The sequence below is a fragment of the Ictidomys tridecemlineatus genome, chromosome 2 (genome assembly GCF_052094955.1).
Source record: "Ictidomys tridecemlineatus isolate mIctTri1 chromosome 2, mIctTri1.hap1, whole genome shotgun sequence".
Lineage (NCBI taxonomy): Eukaryota > Metazoa > Chordata > Mammalia > Rodentia > Sciuridae > Ictidomys > Ictidomys tridecemlineatus.
Window position 1 is genome coordinate 49,260,438 of NC_135478.1, and position 24,625 is coordinate 49,285,062.

General features: G+C 55.1%; 1 protein-coding gene and 1 long non-coding RNA gene across 18 annotated transcripts in view; one reads left to right on the forward strand and one right to left on the reverse strand.

Moving 5' to 3' along the window:
* The window catches only part of Fam3d (FAM3 metabolism regulating signaling molecule D), a 30,306-nt gene extending 9,004 nt beyond the window's left edge, over nucleotides 1–21,302 (reverse strand). The window contains exons 1-5 of one of the 2 annotated variants that reach the window (XM_078038539.1): nucleotides 21,082–21,302; nucleotides 10,185–10,235; nucleotides 7,901–8,047; nucleotides 1,479–1,596; nucleotides 254–312 (exon numbers count right to left, since the gene is read on the reverse strand). In XM_078038539.1, coding sequence (XP_077894665.1) covers nucleotides 254–312; nucleotides 1,479–1,596; nucleotides 7,901–8,047; nucleotides 10,185–10,197 — 337 coding nt within the window. In that variant the 5' untranslated portion in view covers nucleotides 10,198–10,235; nucleotides 21,082–21,302. Of the gene's footprint in view, nucleotides 1–253; nucleotides 313–1,478; nucleotides 1,597–5,250; nucleotides 5,278–7,858; nucleotides 8,048–10,184; nucleotides 10,236–21,081 lie in introns of those variants that run through there. The other variant, XM_021730649.3, reaches the window with a different exon arrangement.
* An 878-nt stretch (nucleotides 21,303–22,180) lies between these two features.
* Nucleotides 22,181–24,625, forward strand: part of LOC110598797 (uncharacterized) — an 81,089-nt gene continuing 78,644 nt past the window's right edge. For 10 of the 16 annotated variants that reach the window (XR_013434494.1, XR_013434486.1, XR_013434483.1 and 7 more), the window contains exons 1-2: nucleotides 22,356–22,543; nucleotides 22,632–22,823. This is a non-coding gene — a long non-coding RNA (uncharacterized LOC110598797). Of the gene's footprint in view, nucleotides 22,263–22,355; nucleotides 22,559–22,631; nucleotides 22,824–24,625 lie in introns of those variants that run through there. The other 6 variants (XR_013434487.1, XR_013434490.1, XR_013434492.1 and 3 more) reach the window with 6 other exon arrangements.

The window sequence follows — 24,625 nt, forward strand, 5'->3', positions numbered from 1 at the left end:
TTTGTTGAATAAAATGAATGAAGGGTTGTCCCCAAAGGCTTCATGGGGGGGTGGCTTGGAGGATGGGGTTCCATTTCCTAGGAGAACTGAATCCTCCTGGGGTAGACGCATGTGGCAAGACTTTGAGACCTTGAGTCACGTGGGCCTCCCTCCTGGGGTCCTCGGGAGGCCCCCCCAGGCCGCAGGGTGAGCCATGTCTGCTGGAGGAAGAGGCCGGCCTCCTCCTAAGAGAGTGTGTGTGGGGGGGACTCACCGTTCACCAGGGCGATGTTCAGGCCTCTGCCTATGTTGTTCTTCACGGGACTCATGATGCTGAAGACAAAGAACAGGACAAGGTACAACATTTGGTCCTGAGCAGGGGACGCTGGCTGCTATTGTGCTGGGGGCTCTGGGGGGCCCCTGGGGTGCACTGTAGAAGCTTCTGGAAACACACAGACCAACCCGGGCCCTCTGTTTTCTCTGGGGAGCTAGAGCTGGGGCTGGACTCTGAGGAGTGGCTCATGGCAGGTTTGGACTGGAACAGCCTGCTCAGGGAAGAGGGGGGTCCTTGTCTGGGACTCTGTCCCCACAGGTAGCACCTCCCAGTTCCTGGGCCCAATGGCTGCACCTCTGTCTCCCACTGTCCCCTGGAGAGCCGATGTCTCTCTCCCAGGCCTAGACCCGCCTTCATTGGGCCAGGCATGGTCCTGCCACCCAGGGCCAGCAGAGGTCCAGGCTGGGACTTTTGCAGGGGGTGATTCAGACAGGGAAACTCTCTGCCCAGTGGGGTGCTAGGCTGGGCTGATCGGTCACTCCAGAGGGTGGCCTCTCTTTTCAACCACACAGACAAGTCCATTTGTAGTAGAGAAAAAAATGGCAGCTAACAGGTAGGAAAGCAGAGCTGCAGGTGGCCTAAGAGGGAGTCCCGATGAGACAGTTTGAACCCTGGATCAAGCTGCTCCTGAAGCCTGCTACCTCTGGCCTTTTAGATACAGGAACCAGTAAGTTCCTTGTTTTATCGAATCGAATTCTATTTAGGTTCAGAATCCTGACCCGTTTGGAGGATGAACTTCCTGTCGCAGGGCTTGACTGTACCTGCTGGAAGCGCCCGTGCCTGCTACACCTGGCCTGGCTCGTGAACCCTTCCCACAGGTATCCCCTCTCAGAGGATGGGCTCAGCACTTGGCCCTTAGGCCTGAGTTCTAATCCTGCTCTGCCTTTGGCTCGGCAGGTGAGCGGGGGGCTTTCCTCTCTTTGACAATAGGGACAAGACCAGCCCCACCTCCCAGGGGGTTCGGGGAGTCAATGAGACCAGCTGTGAAGCAGGGTGGGTGGGCCTGGAGGTCCCTGGAGGATTGACACACCAGGAGTGACCGGAAGGCTGGGAAGGTGTGGGCTGGCCTCACAGGCCTGTTCACCTGAACCCGGTTTTCTAATGAATAAATGAAACGCAAGAAAGGAAACACAGGTGCCCCCCACCCCCCACCCCGGGCACTTACACTTGGTTTTCAAAACACATGGAGGGGCCCACCACGTTGGCGGCCCCACTGCAGATTTTGAATGCAAAGTAGTTGGACGGGCAGGGCTTGCTGAGGCCGCACTTGGTCTTCTTGGTTTCTGGGGAGGGAACAGATGACACGTGGTGGGCAGGGGCTTTGGGCAGGAACCTGGGGGAGAGGAGCCGGGCAGGCTCAGGCGCAAGCTGGGTGACTTCTGATCCCGGAGTCTGGGAGACTTGCTCCTTCTGGAGCAACGCAGTGTCTCTGCCGACCCCCATAAAGGGGCACAGGACCCTGGCTGTGTGTCTGGCTACGCCGGAATAAAATCTCCGACTTTCTCCCCTAGCCTCGGCCCCGCTGCCTCTTAACCGTGTGGGACGATGAGAGGTGGTTGATGACCAGAGTCGCCAGGCAGAAGGGATTCTGGGACCACAGCAGCCTCATGCACTCCACGAGGCCCCTTTTGACCTGGGGGCTCTAGCTTGGAGGGTAGGGTGCCTTTGTCTTGCTGGGTTCCTTTGGGGAAGTCTTAGAACTCCTGCACCTCAACGGCCTCATCAGTAAAATGGGTAACCATGGTGCCTTCTCCCTGGGTCCTCATGAGCTGAATCTTTCCTATTAGCTGCTCTCCTCAGGATTCCTGCCCCCCACTGGCTCATTTACTGAGCATCTACTAAGCACCAGACACGGGGAGACAACAGGGAATAATAGGCAGGCGGTGCTGGCCCTCCTGTTGGGTGCTCGGAACCTGCTGGACACCCACCTTTGTAATCCCAGGGACTTGGGAGGCTGAGGCAGGAGGATTGAAAGTTTGAGACCAGCTCAGTAACTTAGTGAGGCCCTAAGTGGGGGAACATCTGGCAGGGGTGGGGAGCACTGTGCCTGGCAAGAGATGAGGGGGGACCCCAAGCTGCAGGCTCTGTGGGAGTGGGGGCGTCATGTGGGTCTTCGGCTCAGCAGGTCCTGCTTCATCTCTAAGCACCTCCTGGCAATAGGGGGGACTGGTGAATAAGCAGGGTCACCTTCAAAGGGAGCGCGGGGTGGGGCTGCCACTCTCCCCGGGCCCTGGGCCAGGTGGGTGGCTCTGCCACTGTGTGCTCCGGAGCAAACCCCTGGGCTTGCTGAGGGACCCCTGCACGCACTGAGGCTTGCTGTGCCCGGCATGGGGCAGCCACTTTGTGTTCATGACCTTGTTAAATCCTCCTGTGGCTCCTGGGCCTCCCAGGGAGCAGCTCCATACATCTTCCCTGGGCTGAGCTCAGGCCCAGAGGCCACAGCAGTCAGCCTGGTTAGGGTCTCCCAGGCCCTTGCCGGCCCAGAGGGAGGCGCTCGGTGGATTGGGAGAATGTGCCCCTTTGTTGGGACCCAAGCCACTGGCACACGGCTAGAGAGCTGATGGGGGCTCCCTGCTGGGTTTGGGGTCCCTCTGCGAAGTGGGGAGCCCCGAGGATGGGAGAGAAATGCCTCTCCTAGGCTCCCTCTCCCCTGGTTTCAGTCCACACACCTGCTGGGCACACCTGAGGGCCAGGCAGCCCACATCACTCAGAGAGCCAGGTCAGGGAGTGGGGACACCCAGAAGGGCTGTCCTGAGAAGCAAAGCTGGGGACAGGGTGTTATGGTTTGGCTGTGAGGTGTCCCCCAAAAGCTCACGTGTGAGACGGTGCAGGAAGGTCCAGAGGAGACATGACTGGGCAGTGAGAGCCTTAACCCAACCAGTGAATGAACCCCTGATGGGATTAACTGGGTGGTGGATGGAGGAGGTGGGTGTGGCTGGAGGAGGGGGCATTGGGGGCGTGGCTTTGGGGGTCTCTATTTGTCTCTGGAGAGTGGACTCTCTCTCTGCTTCCTGATCACCATGTGAGCTGCTTCCCTCCACCACACTCTTCCTCCATGATGTCCTGCCTCCCCTCGAGCCCCGAGGAGTGGAGCCTGCTGTCTGTGGACTAGACCTCTGAAGCCGAGAGCCCCCAGATAAACTTTTCCTCCCCTAAAATCCTTCTGGTCGGGTCTTTTAGTCACAGCCGCAAAGAAGCTGATAAAGCCCAAGGCGTCAGGGTGAAGGTCCTCTTCTTCTCTGAGCCTTGGGGTCCCCCCTCCAGCCCCCTGAGAGGCTCCTTGGCTCTTGGTGGGACCAGAGGCCCTCACCTGTGCAGGGAGTGGGGTTGGCTCTGGGCCCTGGGGACGAGCCCTGGAGTTTGCCCGGAGCCTAATCCACTGCGGCCGAGTCCTGATAAACCTGAGGTCAACAGCCGGCTCCGGCGGGCTTTTCTAGAATTGATGGCGCCTGGGGGTCTCAGCCCCTGGGGGCTGGATGTGCTCTCCTAGATGTGAACTGGACCTCCCTGGTAGGGGTTTGATGATGAAGCTCTTGAGGCTGCCTGAGGGCCTGGGGGAAAGGCTGCGGATGCAGGGATCGATTAGTGATGTCTGTCATGGGAGCGGGCAGGGCGGGAGGACGCACATCAGCTTGACATTGCCATTCCCCCAGCAAGTGATGTCTAATGTCTCCTCTGCATCGAGACCCTGCGAGCCTCTGTGGCTGCTTCAGAATCTGACTGAGGAGGCTTTGGGGAGATGGGTTAAGGGTGTAGGGTGAGGGGTTTGTGTTCACTCTCATAATCTTTGCTCTCTGTGATTCCACAGCGCACCAGGCTTCTCCAGCTGGGAAAAGCCCCTCTTCAGCGTGACCACCATGTTAGGGTGGGAGATGGAGGCCCTAGAGGGTATGACCTCAGGCAAAGAGATATGGAGGACTTGGGCCAGACAGGGTGGGTGGGTGGGGCGCTTGATTCCCACTCCCCACCAGAGCTCCGTGGCCTCAGCTGGGACATCTCACCTCTCCCAGCCTCAGTCTCCTCCCCTCCAGGAAGGAGATAATTAAGCTGGGCACAGTAACACAGACCTGTAATCCCAGTGGCTCAGGAGGCTGAGGCAGGAGGATTGGAAGTTTGAGGTCAGCCTCAGCAACTGAGTGAGGCCCTAAGCAACTCAGCCAGACCCTGTCTCTAAATAAAATACAAAAAAGGGCTGAGGATGTGGCTCAGGGGCTAGGCACCCCTGGGTTCAATCACCTGTGCAGGGGTTTATCTAGAATGACATGAGACACCTGCGTCTGGAACCCAGGAAGCCCGGATGGTCCCTACTGCTGTCATTGTCCCTCCCTGTCACTTCCTCTGCCCTTGGGGAGCTCAGGGCCTTGCTGAAGCCCTGTCCAGTGCCCGCAGTGGCATCCGGTGCTCTGCCCTCCCAGGGCCCTCTTCCCCCTGAGCACATGGCCCAGGGGCCCCGGGCATCCCTTCACGTGGGCGTTGTCCTTGGGAGGTTCTGCGCAGGGCCCCCCTGAAGCCTTCCTGGCCCTCTGCTGGTGGAGGGGTGCCCCTCCTGGAGCCCAGAGCACTGTCCCCTCCTCTAGCGGCACACTGGACGTTTCTACCCCACCTGACGGTCAGCAGCCTCCTGTTTGTCTCTGTGCTGCCCAGCCCCACCTGGGTCATGGTCGCGGTGATGAAGAGTACAACGCCTGCCGCAGGCCCCCAGCCAGGCGTGGTGAGGTGTGGCCGGGGCCAGCCAGGAAGAAGGGGGACAGCTGGGCCGCTGCCTTCCGTGGCTGAGCGGGGGCCGCCCTGCCCCTGGGCTTGGGGGGTGTCAGAAGGCACCACCGGCCCCTGAGGAGCAGCTGGGTGCGCCCTGGACACCTGGGTTTCTCTGGGACCTACAGAGAGATCCGCAGGGAACATCCTGCCCTGGGCAGCTGGGGGGTCTGGGGACTCACCGATGATGTTCCTGGGGTCCTCAGCTCCTGGGGAGGAGAGAGTCTGGTTAGAGAGAAGCACTTTGACTGCAGGGGGTGGGGGGTGGGGGGATGGGGTGGAGTGGGGGGGTGCTGGGCGCATGGGGAGGAGGGAATTTAAAATGGCACTGTCGCCAGCCTGGGGTGCAAGCCTGTCATCCCAAGGGGTCATCCCAATGGCTCTGGAGGCTGAGGCAGGAGGATCTCGAGTTCAAAGCCAGCCTCAACAATGGTGAGGCCCTAAGCAACTTGGGGAGATCGTGTCTCTAAATAAAATATAAAAAGGGCTGGGGATGGGGCTCAGTGGTCGAGTGCCCCTGAGTTCAATCCCTAATAAAGATAAAATGGCACTGTCCACATGGTCTGCAGTCCCCCTTGTCTGAACCCTCTCTCGGGTGCTGCCATCACCTCTTTGCACACAGAGATGCATGGCCACACACACACGTGGACCTGTCCATACATGTGCACACACACACTTGCACACATGCTGGAGCACCCCCATGCATACACATGTACACGACTCGCTCATGTTTACAGACAGGCTGGGCCCCGGGACCCCCTGGAGTTTGACCCTCCATCATGCTGAGTGACCGCGTGTGATGTCTAACCTCTCTGAGCACCAGTTTCCTTGGCCGCCCATGGAGACCATCATGGAGGTCTCAGGGGCTGTGGAGAGGGTCCTGTAAGGTCGGTCTGTAAGGGGCTGACCCTGCACCTGGGGACCACTGTGTGGCCATCGCAGCCTCTCTCCTGACTGCCCGCGGTGCTGACTGTCTGCGCTGGGCGTTAGGGACCTTGGTCACCTCCTGACACCGTATCTGGCACTGCGTCTCAGCTCTCGCTGCCCTTCCAGGTGGGGTCTCCCTTCACACTGGGAGTCAGTCCTAGTGGACAGGGCTCCTCTAGGAATGGCAGCGGGAGCTCGCCTGTTTTAGGGGGTCCAGCACTTTCCATCTGGTCCTTAAGGGGGCTGTTCAACCTGGTGTGTCCCTGGCCTCTACCTTCAAGGTCCCAGGAGGAGCGATGACCCAGGTGGGGCCAGTATGTACTGTCCCATTTCTCTGGATATTGTTGATATATTCCCTGGGCCCTTAGCAAGAGGGAGAGGGAAAGGGGCTGAGAGGGCCTTTTTGGCTAAGTGAGAAGATGTGCAGATGCACATCTGGTAGCCATTGTGCCTCCCTTGGAGAGAAAGCCCACAGAAGTCGTCTCTACCCTGTTGAGATGAAGTATCCATGAGCAGAGCCCAAGGATACAGAGAGACAGGTGTTGGAGGCTTTGTGGGAGCTGCTGGATTCAGCCACACCTGAAGCCAGGTGTGGGTCCTTGAAGTTAGTTTAGTTGACACTAGTTAGAGTTTGACTCCTCTATCAGAAAAAAACCCCCTTAATTTGCCAGGTAAATCAGGAGTTCTTAATTTCATAATTTCTATGCCATGAATCCTTTTTGCTAGCTTGGAAAAGCCTAGGAACTCACCCTCAGAATAGATGTATCCCCATTTGCCTTGAGACACTTAGCACTTCCTTCTCCAATAGATTGCAAGTTATTAAATGCATAAAATAAAATAGGTTGGATTACAAGGGGAACCAATGATCTATCAACATAATAACAACAGAAAATAATGTGTCCTGTGGCAATACATGCGCTTCAATATTAAGGTGTTAAATAATAAAACGGGGGTATTTGCACCCAGGGTAGGAGCCTTTGATGTCAAAGAAAGTCACCCTTCCAGTGTGGAACACTAGTGGGCTTTTGTGTGTGTGTGGGGGCTACCAAAGGTTGAACTCAGAGGCACTTAATTACTGAACAGAACCCACAAAAACCTCAGTGCCCTGGGAGGCTGAGGCAGGAGGATCCCGACTTCAAAGCCAGCCTTAGCAACTTAGGGAGGCCCTAAGCAACTCAGGGAGACCCTGTCTCTAAATAAAATACAAAAAAGGGCTGGGGATGGGGCTCAGTGGTTGAGCACCTCTGGGTTCATATCCCAGTACCAAAAAAAAAAAAAAAAAAAATTGGATAAGATGAAGGACCTCAGACCTTCCTAGTGGGGGGAGTCGTGTTAGAATCGGGGTGACTGCTTTCTGGCTGTCTTGGGAAGCCCTGAGCTGTCCTGGTCATCACTGCGGATGACGCTGGACTCTGCCAACGGAGGGGTCCTTGGTGGCTCTGGTTTTCTCAAACACACGTGCAACCACACCTCGGAGCTTGCACCGGTCCCTTTCACAGTCACACTCCGCCCCCTCTTGGGGCATCTGTGCACCTTGAGGCTGATGTGTCGCAGCCAGCTGGCCTCCTGCCTCCCCTGGCTCATCTCCCCCCTCCCCCCCACCTGTCAGTCCATCCATCCATCCACCCACCCATTTTCCTTTCCTCACTCCACCGTTTACCAGGCCCTTCCTCGGGCCAGGGGCTAGGGAGATGGACGGACACATGGACGCCGTCCAGGTAACCTGCATTCAGGGAGGCGGCGAGGCCCGGCCGGGGAGCCCACTGAGGGAGGACGTGGGGCGGGCTGATGCAGGAGGAGCAGCCCGGCTGTGGCTGGGAGGTCCGGGAGCCTCCTCTGGGGAGGGGGCATCTGAGCAGAGACCTGTGGCTGAGAAGAAGCAGGGCCACCAGGCCTGGTGGCCACCGATCTGGCCTTCGGGCTCCTCCAACAGCTTCAGCACCAAAACCCTCCGCGGCAGGCGGAGGGTTTTGGTGCTGAAGCTGTTGGAGGAGCGAAGGAAGATCCAGGTGGCCACCAGGACCAAGGCGAGGGACAGGAGGCGAATCAGACCTGCGAGAGCAAGAGGACGGTGCCAGGAGACCAGGGCCACGGGGCCAGATCCTCCCCAGACCCCCCCCCCCCCAGGGAGACCAGGTCAGGAGACCCCCTGCGTCCACCCTGCAGACCAGACCGTGGGACCGCGAGGTGACTCAGGCGATGGTCACATGGTGAGATGGTGCTGCTAGATTTTGTGCGGACAGTCCCCACAGTGACCCCTGGGGGAAAGACTTTATAATCCAGCTTCTTGGGCTCCATAGAGACCTCCAGAGACGGACTCTAGGAACGAGGCCTGGGAACCCGCATTATTTATTTATTTGGGTACCGGGGATTGAACTCAGGGGGCACTCGGCCACCGAGCCCCAGCCCCAGCCCTATTTTTCATTTTATTTAGAGACGGGGTCTCAGAGAGTTGCTTAGCAGCCTCGCTGCTGCTGAGGCTGGCTTTGAACTCTTGATCCTCCTGCCTCAGCCTCCCAAGCCACTGTGCCTGGAGGGAATCTGTATTTTATACAGCAGGAGAACTGGAGGCAGGCTGTGGGAGATGCGCCTTGCAGTAGGAGGTCGGGGAGGAGACATCCAGGGCTCAGACAGCCATGGTGCTGTGTGAGGAGCAGGAGCTCAGCCTCTGTGCTGGAGTCTGTCAGTCACAGAATGGACACGGTAATAATGTCCATGTCCTTGCCAATGGTGAGGTGCTAAGCAACTCAGTGAGACCCTGTCTCTAAATAAAAAGGGCCGGGGAGGTGGCTGAGGGTCCAATGCCCCTGGGTTCAATCCCTGATAAAATAAAATAAAATGGCACTGTCCACGTGGTCTGGCAGTCTCTCTTATCTGAACCCTCTCTCAGTCTTGGGAGGCTGAAGTCATGGTTTGTTGGGAGGGGCGACATACTTATCAAGAGTAAGTAGGCTCAGCTGGATGCGGAGGCGCACACCTGTAATCCCAGCAATGTGGGAGGCTGAGGCAGGAGGATTGAAAGTTTGAGGCTAGTCTCAGCGATTTAGGGAGGCCCTAAGTGACGTAGAACTTGTCTCAAAAATAAAAGGGGCTGGGGATGTGGCTCAGTGGTTAAACATCCCTGGGTTCAATCCCTGGTACCAAAAAAAAAAAAAGTAGGTCCACACCTGGACTTGCTCAGTAGCTCCAAGACAAGCCACAGCTCCCGGGCCTCCCCTGCCCATAGCCAGACTGTCCCCTGACCCTCCACCCCGCCACTGGGAGACCCTCCCACACATGGGGATGAGCCACACAGAGCTCCCTGTCCCACCCTCTTGCCTTAGAGGGACCTAAAAGTAGGTTCCATTTCAACTTCCTGCTGCCTTCAGAATTAGATCCCTCGAGGCCCAGGTCCGGTCCTGGCCCCTCCTCTGCCCTCTCTGTCAGCTCCTTAGCCCTGAACTCACTCTGTGGCCTTGTAGTAGCCCATGGCTACTTGGTGTGGGAGTGGAGGCCCCCTGGATCCTGTGGGCTGGGGCTTAGGGCTGGGGGACCCTTTGTCATCCTGGCCACAGTGAGTGTCCCCCGGGGGTCATGAGTTCACATTTGACAAACAGTTTTCAGGTACTTGACGATCTCCGCTCATCCTCACACGGACCCTTGATACTGCCAATCACCCCCGTTTTCCAGATGAGGAAACCGAGGGTCAGAGAGGCCGTGGCTTCCCCCAGGACGTTTGGCTAGTGAGTGACAGAAGTGGGGGTTGGAACCCTGAGAAGCCAGCTGGGGACTTCAAACCAGTTCTTCTCGCTCCTCAGAGTCGCCTGGGGAACACAAGTGAGGTGGGCTTGGTGCCTCAGTTTCCCTACCTGTACAAAGGGAGCACGGGGCCAGGGTGAGGACTTCACCTTACTCGGGTCTGGCCCTGTGGTTTGAGGAGGTAGATATTTGGCCCTAGTTTCCCACCAGGTGTCCAGGGTGAGGTCCCCCCTGCGGTCCCAGCACCTGGGAGGGCCATGGTCAGGAAGTTTTCTGGCTCAGCGGCAGGGAGTTCCCCCTTCACTCTCCCAGCCTCCCCCTGGGTTTCTACCCGGGCCTCTGACAACAGATTCGCCACCTCTGGACCCAGGGCGGGCAGACGTGGAGGTCAGAAAACATGACTCTGAGATGAATGTCATCCCTAACCTCAGCATCCTCAAACCCCTCCTACCTGTGGCTCTCATCGTGTCCGGGAGCCCAGCGGCCTGCGGTCAGCCTAAACCTGTGGAGAGAAGAAGGTCCAATCAGAGACTAGCATCTGGACCCTGAAGATGACCGGGGCCTCTCGTCAAGGGAATCCTCACCCCTCGGGTGGTGTCTCCTCGCCACCTGCCACACAAATAGGGTGGCATGCTCCTCCTTCCCTCTCTGCGACCCCCTCCTCCACTCGTGACCTTGGAATTTTAGATCCAACTCATCACATCGTTTTTTAAGTGCAGAGGTTGGAAAGTAGAGGAAAGAGTGGTCTGATAGGTGCTGTTCCTTGGAGGATTTGATTTATTCATCCATCCATCCATCCATCCTTCCTTCCTTCCTTTTTCCATCCATCCATCCATTTATCCTTCCTTCCATCCATCTATCCACCCATCTACCCATCCACCTATCCACCATTATCTTCCTTTGTCCCATCTATCCATCCATTTATCCTTCCTTCCATCCATCCATCCATTTATCCTTCCTTCCATCCATCTATCCATCCATTTATCCTTCCTTCTTTCCATCTATCCATCCATCCATCCATCCATTTACCCTTCCTTCCATCCATCTATCCACCCACCTACCCATCCATCCATCCATCATCCATCCATCCATCCATCCATCCATCCATCCATTTATCTATTTATCTTTCCTTCCATCTATCCATCCATCCATCCATCCATCCATCCATTTATCTATTTATCTTTCCTTCCATCCATCCATCCATCCATCCTTCCTTCCATCCATCTATCCACCCACCTACCATCCATCCATCCATCCATTCATTTATCCATCCATCCATCCATTCATCCATCCATCCATCCATTTGTCCTTCCTTCCTTCCATCCATCCATCCATCCATCCATCCTTCCTTCCATCCATCTATCCACCCACCTACCCGTCTATCCTTCCTTCCATCCATCCATCCACCCACCTACCTATCTGTCCATCCATCCATTATCCTTCCTGTCTCCCAGCCATCCATCCATTTATCCTTCCTTCCTTCCTCTCTACCATCACCCATCCTTGCATCCACTCGCACTTCCTGCCCCCCACTCTCCCATCCCAGTCAGTAGAGATATTGAAGGAACTGGCCCGGTTACTCAGGGAGTAGGAGCTTCCGAGGTCTTGGCTGTTGTACCAGAATGAAGACTCCCGGGGCTCTCCCTCTCCGGGTGAGTCTGTGCCGGGCGCTGTGGCCACATCACGTCCTGGGGTCAGGTAAGGAAGGCGCCGTGTGGTCTAGCCTGTGGCCATGCTGCTTGCCTAGGTGAGGCCAGGGTTTGGGATGCAGATCTCCTGCTACTGAATCCCCAGCACTCCCCACAGGGTCCCATGGCTGGTACTGGATTCGAAACTTGGGCAGTTTCCCAAGTCCTGGGCAGGGGCTGGGTCCTACTTCTCCCCCTGTCCCCAGGAGCTGGGCTGTGACCAGTGAATGATTCCACAGCTTTGAAAGCTTCCCCGGGAGTCTGTGGAGATTTAAGGGCCTGGAGGGTAGGGCTGGGGGTGCCTGGGCTGGGGGTGCCTGGGCTGGGGGGCTGCACTCGCATCTCAAACTTTTGACAGACAGCTCAGGGCCCCGGGTACCAGGCCTAGGGCAGCAGGTGGCCTCCTCCATCCACCTGCCTTGACTTTTCTCCTCTCCCATGGCTCCTTCCCACCCCAGAATCTTCTTTATCCTAAAGTCCATCAGACATGGCCTCCAAAGTCCAGCCACCAAGGACTCAGGTCAGAGCCAGGAGACCTGAACTCAGCCCTGGCCCGGCCCCAGCAGCCCCCTTTCCCGTACCCACACTTCTCTGAGCCCCGCTGGGTCTCCCCACCTGTACTGGGAAGCCCTCAGCTGGACCAGCCCTTCTGATTTAAATAACCACATTTTTCCTTTTGCAAGTTACAAAAGCACCGCTCCCTGCCTGACCTCCTCCTCTAAGGTCTGGCAGGTGGTAAGTCTGAGCTGTCACCCGGCCTTACCCACAAACAGGGTGTTGTAGAACCTTAACTTCCTGAAAGTCAAATTACCAACTGTTTTTTTTTTCCCCCTTCTCAGATACAAAAGTTTATTAAGATTTTGAAAGTGCTTGGGATGTGACCTATAGCCCAGGAGCCCTGGCCCCCTGGATGAGACTTAAAGGACATTCTTGGAGGGGCCAGGATAGCTGTGGGGACAGATAGGAAAGGTGGTGGCCCACACTTATAATCTCAGCAGCTTGGGAGGCTGAGGGAGGAGGATCGTGAGTTCAAAGCCAGCCTCATCAACTTAGGGAGGCCCTAAGCAACTGGGGAGAACCTGTCTCTAAATAAGACACACAAAAGGGCTGGGGATGGGGCTCAGTGGTCGAGCGCCCCTGGGTTCAATCCCTGGTACCAAAAAAAAGAGAGTAGGGTGGAGAGAACAGGGAGCCTTGATAGGGAGAGAGAGAGAGAGAGAGAGAGAGAGAGAGAGAGAGAGAGAGAGAGAGAGAGAGAGAGAGAGACTGATTCAGAGACAGAGGCGATACCCAGGGACAGAGCGGTCCCGAGCACATACCTGGGCAGGGCTAGCCTCTTGCTGAGCAGGACTGTGGCTTCAGGGTGGGGAGGGGGATCTGGGGCAGGTCCTGCCTAGACTCTGAGGGCTCCCCTCCCGGCTGAGTCCCCAGCTGCTCGCCTGGATCCCGCAGGGCTCCCTGCTCCCTGGACCAGCCCCCTCTGGCAGCCTGTGGGTGCTCTGGAGCTGGGGGTGGGCGGGGGAACGACACCTGGGAAAGGTACACGGGGTGGGGCAAGAATTCCCATAGCAGCCACCAAGGCCTGAAAAAACTCTCCTTGTTCCAGCCGGAGATTGTCACAACCTGTTATTCGGGTTGTAAAGGTCCGGGAGAAAGCCCTACTGCCCTCGGCCAGTCCAGCACAGACCAGAGGGCTGGGGGGGGGGGGGAGGGGGTCATGGCAGGGGACAGGGGCCACGCTGCACCTTCCTGAGGAAGGAGGCTTTGCGGACACTCACTGCCCTTTTCTGATTTCTGGCTGCCAGTCAGCCCTGTGTCTTAGCCCCAAGCACTTTTCCACAGGGGGCCTGGTGTCCTGTGAGCCTAGGATTACTCCGAGGCTCAAGGAAGGACAGGGTCAATATTTGGAGACGGAAGGAATGGAGATTCTTGCAGAGCCTTGGTAGGTGAGGAGGGTTAACCACCAGATGAGAGATGGAAACTAAAGTTCAGAGAGGGCAAGCAGCGAGTCTAAGGCTACCCAGGCAGCTGTGGATTGCATTCCCGGAAGTTTCCTCTGAGCATCTGTGGGGAGCACTTGGGGCTCCAGACATGAGGGATATGGCTGTGAGTGGGCCACACTCTGGAGCATCCCTGGGCCTTTTTACTTGCCCCAATACTGGTCCTCTGTTTCTCTTTCTTTTCTTTTTTTTTTTGGTACCTGGGATTGAACCTAGGGGCACTGGACCACTGAGCCCCATCCCCAGCCCTATTTTGTATTTTATTTAGAGACAGGGTCTCACTGACTTGCTTAGCATCTTGCTAAATTGCTAAGGCTGGCTTTGAACTCCTGATCCTCCTGCCTCAGCCTCCTAGCCTCTGGGATGACAGGCGTGTGCCATGGCACCCAGCTTGGTCCTCTGTTTCTGTACCTGGAACACTCCTGCTGTTCCTTCAGGTCTCAGTAGATACCACTTCCTCTGGGAAGCCTTTCCTGACCCTCCAAGTCAGGGTTCAACGCCCCCCTGTGGTCCTGGATGGAGACAGATCCATCATGGCACCCTGTCCTGTCTTGTCCTGAGGGGCTGACCCATCAGAGCTTGGCATTTCCTTACAACAGGTTCAGAAGTGAACAAGTGGCCCGAGCAAGGCCAAGCCGAGTTCCCCCGGGGATGGATATGTGGGAACCAGGAGGAGGAAGCCTTCCTCCCTGGAAATGCTGAGTCTGGTCTGATGGAGGCCTTTATTTAGCACTATGGCCTATCTTCTCCCTTGCAGACATGACCTGCTAGAAAAGTCTGAGCAACTGGGCCAGTGCCTGCAGTCCTGCTCTTAAAAGGTTCAGGATAGTGCCGGGCACGGTGGCACACACCTGTCATCCCAGTGGCTCAGGAGGTTGAGGCAGGAGGATCACGAGTTCAAAGCCAGCCTCAGCAAAAGTGAGGCCCTAAGCCACTCAGTGAGACCCTGTCTCTAAATAAAATACAAAACAGGGCTCGGGATGGGGCTCAGTGGTCGAGTGCCCCCGAGTTCAGTCCCTGGTACCTCCACCCCCCACCCCCTCCAAAAAAAAAAAAAGGGATCAGGATAGCAAAAAGCCCATGATGTTGGGAAAGAGGCTCGTTTTGGAATCAGAGAGACGAGGGCTTGTGCGTTCCTGGGCACACTCTCTGGGCCTCCGTTTCTGCCTGTCCTGCAGGATGGGCTCCCAGGGGTCGCTGGTCCAGCAGGGCTCTGCAGGCCCGAGGGCCGCCTCATCTCCTCCCCATTGGTGGGTCCCCCTGCGGCTGCCGTCAGCCAGCTGTCCCCATGGCGAGTCCCAGAGTCGCTAGTTCTTCCTGCAGAGCCACGGTGTCATCCTAGAAGGTCTTTCTGCCTGGTTGGGACTTCCTTCCTCCCCTCCTTCTCATGCCGGCTGTTGATCCCAGGGCCTCAGGCACGCCAGCCACACCCTTGGCCACCTCTCAAGTCCTGAGAGGCTTCTCCGTGGCCCTGCAGGGGCCAGGATGCGCTTCTTCCTGCTTCCTGGGTCCTTCTGCACATCGTGGCCTTGAGGCTTAGCCGTGCCTGGCCCAGGGCCAGGCAGACACAGACAAGGTTACTTCTTCTCTCTCTCCCTCTCCCTCTCTCCCTCCTTCTCCCTCTCCCCCCCACCCTCCATGAAGGCCCCTGGTCCTGCCTGTGGTCAGCTCTGAGGGGGACCAGCTTCCCCTGCAGACGGTGGCTTCCAAGGATAGTCTTCCCCCGGGCCCTGGTGCTTTCTTGGAGGCCGGGTCAGGGTGCAGGACACACTGTTGAAGGACGTGAGGGACTGAAGGATGTTTGGAGATGAGCCTGGGGCGGGAACGAGGGCGGCTTCCTCTGTCTGAATGGCTTCTTCCAGTTCATCCCATATCCCCCCCATCCCCCACACTGCCCAGGGGCCTCCTTGGACTGTGCAGTCTTAGGAGCCTCTCCTGGAAATTCAAGCTCTGGCTGTTTCCCTTGTCATTCCTGGACCTTCTGCACGTGGAACCTGTCGCCAGAGCCGGGACCCGCTCTCTGTCCCACCACAGGTCCCTTCTGTTCTAACCATCGCCCCCGGCAGCCCCGAGAGGGCAGGGACTCACTGCAAGGGATGAATCCTGGGTCTCGTGGGAGACAGACGCCTGATCGAGGTAGGGACAGGTCACGAGGGACACAGACCCAGAAGGAAAAGAAATAGGCTCTAAGGGACGACGGAAAGTGACACATGTGTAGACAGACAGACAGACAGACAGACAGACACACACACACACACACACACACACACACACACACACACACACGGGTACACATCAGGTACCCCTGAGGGTCCTGCCTAGAGCCGGGGATCACGGAAGACCCTACCCAGACTCCGTCACCCCATGTCCCGCGTTTCCAGTCATCCCCCAAAGCCACCCCGAATACCCAGGACCGTGGGCGGGGCCTGTGGGAAGTCATCGGAGGAGGCAGAGGCCATCTTTCATTCCCTAAGTGGTCCTTCTTAGAAACCCCTGGTCTTTACAGGCAATTATTGATCATGTCACCAATCCAGAGGGAGATAAACAGCCAATAAATCCACAAACGATGGGGGCTGGCAGCGGGAGCAATTTGTTCTAGTGACATTTATTTTGGAGGGAAATTAGCCCATTATTTCCCTGACGCCCTGTTCTAATTTATTTATGGGTCTTCTGTCCCCCACCCCCCACCAGCCCTGGCCGATGGTAGGGGCCACGCAAAGCTGTGGAGCAGGAAAGGCGAGAAGAGTCCAAGAGGAGGAAGAGTCTCAGGGCTTTGAATCCCCAAGTTCCTGGGGCGTTTCCCAGAAGAAGGCGGCAGCTACTCGGGGCCAGGCACTGCCCTGGGATTCTTCCTTATTGTAACCAATGTCATCAGAGACACCAGGGACACGAGGCCCAGAGTGGTCAAGTCCCATAACTTAGAGGAAGAGAGGACCTCAGAAGTGAGCCCAGGGAGTCTGTCTTAGCTCACATTCTTTTTCTTTTCTCTTCTCTTTTTGGTGCCAGGGATTGAACCCAGGGGTGCTTAACCTCGGAGCCACATCCCCAGCCCTTTTCATTTTTCTATTTTCAGACCAGGTCTTGCTAAGTTGCAGAGGCTGGCCTCAAACTGGCCATCCTCCTGCCTCAGCCTCCCAAGCCTCTGGGATGACAGGTGGGCGCCAGGCTTAGCTCACATTCTTAACTACTCTACTCACTTCCTCTCAAGCCTGGGATGGCAGATTTCTGTGAAGGACCAGGTAGTAGATATTTGGGGCTCTGCAGGCCATTTGGGAAACCACCTGTACATAGCATGTAAAGGAAGGTGTGTTCCGATAAAACTTTATTTATAAAAACGGATGTGGGACTGCATCTGGCCCACGGGCTGCCGTTGGCCAGCTCCTGCTCCTGTACCCGCTTTGGCTGTGGAGCATAAGCCCTGGGTGCTGTCTGCGGTGGCTCTGGCAGGCCTGGGTTTGGCTCAGCCAAGGCGATGGAGCAGGGGGATCCATGGGAGTCTGTGTGACAGAGTGGTTAAGTGTTGGGGACTTTGGAGTCCCTTAAGGGTTTTGTCATGGAACTGCAAGGCACGGTCCTCTCGGTCCCCGTCTCCTTGTCTGTGCCTGTCCTAGCTGATCCCTAACGTAGTGAAGACGACACGCAAGAATGTGCCCAGGACCGAGCGTATGGGACAGAGGAAGATCTCCGTCAGTGACAGGTGGCAGTGTCTCCCTTAGGCCTGCCCCAGCGTCCTCAACTTCCCCACACCCCTTGAGCGGAGAGAAGAGGGTGTTCTCCCAATGGGGACTGGGTGACGTCAAGTCCAACAGAGCAGCCGGAGAAAAGCAGAAGCCACCTGTCCAGACACAGGGCTCCTCTCCATGTCCCCTCCCTTGTCTGAGGCGATGGGGACAATCTCAGGGTGCTAGACACCTTCTGGTCCCTCTGCCCTGGAGGCCAGTTGAGGTCACTGGAATTCTCTTTGCTGAGAGTCTGGCTGCGCATCACCAGAGTGCCAGTTGGATCAAGGTGGGACTGCCCAGGGATCAACCCCTGGCCACAGCAGACCGGCTGCTGGGCTCTCGGAATCACTTCACCAGGTGAACGTGAATTAACGCACCTGCGCAGTGGGAACTTCCTTCCCTTTCCATCAGAGACCTCTTAGATCTTGGCCTCTTGGGTTAGTAAAGATGGCGGCCTCCATAAAGAAGTCAGTGGGGTCTTGGAAATGCATTAGAAGGTAAGTTTTTTTTTTTTTTTTTGGAGTCGGGGATTCAAGATAGGGGCACTTAAAATGGTTAAGCCACATCTCCAGTCCTTTTTTTGTATTTTATTTACAGATAGGGTCTTGCTAAGTTGCTGAGGCTAGCCTCAAACTTGCAATCCTTCTGCCTCAGCCTCCGGAGCTGCTGGGATTGTAGGCATGGCTACCAAGCCCAGACAGGAGGTAAGTTTTTCCTAGGAAGGTATAAGATCCAGAGATCTCACTGATGAAGAAATAGTCATAAAAATAATCATTATAATGATAGCAATTATTATTTAAATTTTTTTTTAGTTGTAGATGGACACACTATCTTTATTTTGTTTATTGTTTTTTATGTGGTGCTGAGAATCGAACCCAGGGTCTCACGCATGCTAGGCAAGCTCTCTCCTGCTGAGCCACCACCCCAGCCCGATAGCAATTATTTTAGTAAACATTATTATTTGGACAATGTCGAGCCCTGTGTCCTTGAATTTTATTTTCCCAGCCGTCTTGATGGGCAGATTCTTTTTAGTAACTGTGAGGAGTCTGAGGCCTATGGAGATTAAGCAACTTGTCCTGAGTCACTGTCATTGACCCCTGGGTCATAAAAGTAGGCAACACGGCCACTTGTGACTTTTATAACTAGTTCAATGAAGTCGGAATGTGGGGATGAGGGTGTGGTGGACGTCTGTGGATCCTCAAGATGTCAGAATTACCCCTGGATTTTTCTGTGCTTGCTATGTGCCACACGTGTCCTTCTTTTCGGGCTAGTTTGAGTTTGTTTTCTTCCACTTGGACCGAGTCCTACCTGAGACAAGAGGGTTTTCCATTTCAAACCATGATTACAGCTGCAAGAAGGTCTCTGGTTCAACTCCGGCCCTCTCCCTTCCCTCCTGCGGTTTGAACTGGGTCGACGCCAAGGGCACCCTAACCACTCAGGGCGACTCTTGACGGTGACTTCAGCAACAGGCTCCTTCCTGATGGCTTCCCCAAGCTGAAACCACACCACTCCTGACAGACATTTTTACCAGAATGTTCTTCCAGCAGAACCGACCTGCCTGCACAGAGATCCAAATCTTTGGCACGGGGCTCTGTCCTGATTCTCTGTCACCTCCCTGCCTCCGTGCAGGTGACCTTTGCTACCAGAGGAGTGCTCACCTCTGCCCCTCTGCTTTGTGGAACGCAGCCCTGAGGCCTTCCTGGACCTGGAATGTTTGGCCACAAAGCCTCTCTGTAACCGTCCCCGCCCTGCGACCTGGGGCAAGTTAGTCACCTCACCTAGGGCTCAGGAGTCATCTGTAAAACGGGGACAGCAAGATCTGCCATGGAAAGTCGTTGTGTTCAAATGAGCAAATCCCTGGACACCCTGGAGACACAGAGCCACCCCTCCCTGGGGGTCGCTGTCATGGTGATCACGTGGAGCACGCACACCTCACTCTCGCTCTTCCCCCAACCCCTTCCTCTCAGTCCTTCACTGACTTTTTCTTTTTTGGTACCAGGGATTGAACCCAGGGGTGCTTCACCACTGAGCCCCATCCCCAGCCCTTTTTTATATTTTATTTAGAGACAGGGTCTCACTGAGTGGCTGAGGGCCTCACTGAGTTATTGAGGCTGGCTTTGGACTCGTGATCCTCCTGCCTCAGCCTCCAGAGCCACCAGGATGACAGGCCTGCACCACTGCGCCTGGCCTCCACCCAACTTCCTGAGACACCATCTCATCATTTCTAAAAGCCTAGTACCTTGCCTAGGGCCTGCACACAGTAAGCACTCTGTTTGGACAACAGCACCGTTCTGTATTCTGCACCTACTAGGTGCGGAGATCTCATGGTAGGTCTTTTATGCACCCTTTTGTTTTCAAAATTCACCTGAGTCGAAATTCACACCAGTCCCCCAAGGAGCGCCCCCATTAACCACCATCCTTTTGAGATAACTGGGGAGGCGCAGCCAAGTCCAAAAGAGGAGTCACAGATGGGGCAAAGGCCAAGCTGAGATTCAGAGGTCAAAGGTCATGGTGCCACTCCCCCGCCCCCTTTAACTTCTTTCTACAACTTTGTCTCCCAAAGCTGCACCCGGGGAAAGCAAATGGCAGAGTTCCTGCTTTCTAGAGCCCTGGGGACACCAGGCCAGGTGGGGCCATCAGCTGCCTGCTCCCCAGGCCGCCCACTCCGAGCCTGGCGATAGGAGGTGGGCTGGTCTCACCTTGGGAGGAGCAGCCATCCCCAGCGCTTCAGTGCTGATGAGAGCTGGGCCTCAGCCAGCTGGGCCTCTCTCGGAATGGGGCGGCTGCTAGGCAACCAGGCCTAGGCACAGGAAGCACTATGCACAGGATGACCTCGAGATGGAGACACCCCTAGACCTGCAGATGCGCAGAAGCAGGCACGGAAGGATGGATTGGGACCAACGCCGGGCAAGACCAGCCTGTTCCCCATGGCGGTGCTTGGGCTGGGGACCCCCCCCCCACCTCACTCCCGCCACCAGCTGTTTCCCTCTCTGGCCCTGAACTGGCCTCTCTTTCTTCCCTCCTCCTCCTCCTCTTTGATCCTCCACTGTGAACAATACATAATCCCCCTGCTGTTCCCCTCTCAGGTCCCAGCATGACTCTCAGGATAACTCCATGTCACAGGTCAAAACTGTTTGGAAATGACTCTCTATCCTCACAGAGGCGATGAGCAGATGAAGTACATTACTAAATAAAGGGAACCTAGCTCATAATAGGGGCTCGTCCACGAGTCCTCGTGGTCCTCACAGAAGCCGAGGCAGAGCCACAGGGATTCATAGTGGATGGTCAGATCATTGTTCCCATTTTAAAGATGAGAAAGTTGAGTCCTATAGTGGATGGAAGGGACCAGCCCGACATTACCCAGCCAAGACAATCTCTCAAGACCATGCACCTTGGTCATGACTTTTCAAAGAAAAATGAGATTTGAAGCCAAAGAACAATATATTTCCCTTCTTTATTTTTTTTTCTTATTTGTGTGACTCATAAAACTCTATGATCAGAATATGTGCTTTTGATTCAATAAATGAATTCATTCAATAAATGAATATACGTGAAGGGGTCCTGTGGTGAAGGAAGAAACCCCACCAAAAACCCACTGGGTTATCCAATCTCTGGCATAGGTGCCCCCATCTCCTTCCCGTGTCCGTCGCAGACATAACTAATCAATGACAGCACACCTGTGCACCGAGCTGGATCCCACGTTCAGAATCCTTCTCCAGGCAGCCCACCATCCATTGAAGGGCTTGGCCTCCCCTGATGAAGGCTATTTGCCTTCCTCAGTCTGACCTCAGAAATCTTCTCAATTATGTGGTTTCCATGTTCATGTTCTCTCTTGGCCTCTTAAACACTCCATTTCCCACCCTCTCCACCTCCATGATTCTTTCTCTCAATCACATGGAACAAGAGGTTCAGCCCTTTCCATTCGGGCAGAGACATACCTGAGGGCCCCGCGATCCTGCTTTCCTGCTTTGGTGGAGAAGGTGAGATGGTCCACTTGCTGCTTTGGGTCCCTGACCCAGCTGATGGCCGCTCTGATGCTCAGAGTCCAGCCTCAGGGGGCCCGGGGGAGTCCAGCACTCTCCAAGTGGAGACCTGGAGCAGGCTGAGTGGATGGCTGCTCCTGGCCCTGCCCAGGCTCTGCCACTCTTGAAGGAGGTTTGCCATAAACTTTTCATGCTTTGTTAAACAATCTCACCAGGAAGGAGGAAGTTTGATTTAAGTGCTTACTTAAGTGCTTACTTTGGAGGAAATGAGTGTATAGTCTTGCCCGAACCTGGAAGAAGGGTGTGCCTGTCCTCTTCCCCACACAACTGTCCTGGGCTTGGGCAGGGAGGCTGGTGTGTGTGTGTGTGTGTGTGTGTGTGTGTGGAGAGAGAGAAATACCACAACCTATCTTAAAAGAAGAAATGAACCCCCCCCCCAAATAGTCAACCCCATGCTGATAACCTCCCCAGGTCACAGGGTGAAGGTGGGGCAGGTAGAACAAGATGGTTAAGGTACTGGTCACCTGCTCAAGGCTCAGGACTGGGGAGGGGCTGCTGGAGGCTCTGGTGGGAGGAAGTGAGCCTGGGACACAAAAAAAGGTAGAATGCAGGCAGGGGGACAGCAAAGAAGGAGGGGGTCAAACGTAGATCCTGAGCCTGATGGGGCACGGTGGTGCACGCCTGTGATCCCAGTGACTCTGGAGGCTGAGGCAGGAGGATCACAAGTTCGAGGCCAGCCTCAGCAACTTAGTGAGGCCCTGAGCAACTCAGTGAGACCCTGTCTCTAAATAAAATATAAAAAAGGACTGGGGATGGGGCTCAGTGGTTAAGCACCCCTGGGTCCAATCCCTGGCACGTGCACACACACACACACACACACACACACACACACACACACACACACAATGACATACATAAGAGCTTTGGAACCACACAAAATCTGAAGATTCAAGAAGAGCCAGATGGTCAAAGCTAAATCCCCTCTTTATGGGGGAGAGGGACGTGTACTTGTGTGTGTGAGGGGGAGGGTGTTAGCAACAAATTACAGGCAGGCTGCAGAGCCTCACTGAGAAAGAACAGAGTGTCTTGTTAGGCAGATGAAGTCTCCCACAGAGGAATTCATGAAAACTGTCTGGGTGTGATAAGGACTTTTAAAAAAGTCTCGTCTCCCCTCCCCTCCCCTCCCCTCCCCTCCCCTCCTCTCCCCTCCCCTCCCCTCCCCTCCCCTCCCCTCGCCCAGGGATTAATCATTCCTGGTTATTTGATGGCATTCCTTGGGAGTTTTAAGACAATTGCTTTTCTTTGGGGAGATGTCTTAGATTAGGGGGATTTACAGAGGGAGGTCTCCCGCCCTGTGCTTGGGGCAGAAGGACAGAGTCCTGGATTCCCAGGCAGCTCTCGGGCTCCGCAGAGCAAGGTGCTGGACTTTGGGGTGTGTATGGTTTTCTGGGGTCTGATGCTGTGTTTCTTTTTCGCTATATGTGCTTCTGATTTCACGATGGCAGGCACTCTCCTGTCCTGGTTCTGTTCCCTGCGACAGCAGGTGCCCAGGAAAGATCTGCTGAATAAGGAAAGAACGCACCAACACTTGGGGCTCATCCGGGCGTCGGGCATCGGTGGGAGCTGGGAGCTGTGCTGACCACGTGACCCGATGAAGTTTCGAGGTCTGGGCCTCTGTCCCTCCTTCTGGGTCTCAGGTATTCTCGAAACAGCCCTGGGAGGAAGGGGGGACACCATCGTGTCCCAGAGGGCTTTGCACTTTGGAGAAGTTTGAACTATCAGCAAGTCATCTTGTTTCCCTTGTTAGTTGCTGTTTGTTTTTTTTTAAATGCTTTTTAAAATTTGAGATACTCAAGAATGATATTTTTTCCCTTTGGAGAACATGTGGAAGGTGGGTAGCAGAGGGCCAGGGTTTGTGGCTGATACTGGGCTTTAGATGCATTTGGAAAGGGTTTTTCTCCCTGGGGGGGTGCCCTTCAACCTGGGTGGGAGCTGTCGGCCTGACATCCTCAGCCATACCTTACCTCTGTCAGGTCAATGCCACACCCTGTAAAAAATGTCACCTCTGTCTTGTGACAGGATGGGTTGCTGCAGCTGGTAAGAAAGCAGGAAGGTGGGAAATGGGAGTGGATTTCCTTTGCTTTATCCTTTAGGGTGTCTGCAGAGTCATGGTGAGAGCATCCTGGCCCTAGTGGTGCACCTGGTCTCCGAAGCTGGCCCGGGTGTTGAGGGGAGTCTGTAGGGCACACCCCAAACTTTTAATAGCTAACAAGCTCGGAGGTAGGCTTCCCCAGTAGCATTTACACTTTTTTTTTTTTTTGTACCAGGGGTTGAACTTGACCCATGAGCCACATCCCCAGCCCTATTTTGTATTTTATTTAGAAACAGGGTCTCACTGAGTTGCTGAGGGCCTCACTCAGTTGCTGAGGCTGGCTTTAGACTTGCGATCCTCCTGCCTCAGCCTCCTGAGCTGCTGGGATTACAGGCGTGTGCGCCCGGCTCCATTTACACATTTTAGGGAAGAACTCAATTGCCCTGGACTGTCTGGTTATTCTCTCCTCAAAGCTTTTACTCCAGAGTAGATGCTCAATAAACTGACCACAACTGTCATTATATCTTCTCTTCTTCTTTCTTATCCTTCTCCTCTTCCTTCTTTCCTCTTCTTCTCCTTCTTCTCTTTTTTTCATATTGGGGATTGAACCTAGGGGAGCTTTATCACTGAACTCTATCCCCAGTTCTTTTAATTTTTTAAAAATTTTCAAACAGAGCCTTGCTAAGTTGCTGAGGCTGGCCTCAAACTTGTGTACCTCCTGCCCCCAGCCTCCACAGTCTCAGAAATTACAAGTGTGTGCTACCAGGCTCAGCTATGTCATTACTTCTTTTTGGTGAAACACCTCCTGGAATTTGATTTTCCTGGTGAAAAGGGCAGTGTTTCCTAAAAAAAAAAGAAACATTTTATTTTATTATTTATTTTTAAATTGAGTACAAACCAAGACCAGGCAGACAAACTAATCTGAAAATTGTTTCCCCAGAGCTGGGGTAGTTTCTGAATCAGTATGTTTCATTCAACCAACCTTCCTGTGGCATGTCAGACCAAATGGCAAAGCAGGATAGTGCTGTGTGCACCCGGGTTGCAGATCTCCATAGCATGCATGCGTGTGTGCATGCGTATCTGATTGCGAGTACTCACAGGCCTGTGTGCACATGTGTGCACAGGGGTCCCCGGGCTGCAGTTGACTTTCTGCCTGCCCAAAGACAGAAGGTCTTGCTCCCCACTGAAATAAATGTCCATCATGCAGATTTTTTTTTTCTCCTTGTAATCCCTGAGAAGAAACTGGCCCAGGTGGAGATTTCTCTGTCCTCCCTTCAGCCTCAAATGGGCAGCCTTTTCCCAGCACCCGGGGGCCTGAGAGCAGACGGAAGCCCGGTGTGCCCTGAGGCCCAGGGAGGGAGGAACAGAGCCCTACTTTGGCCAGAGCTGCCATCAATGAACGATTTA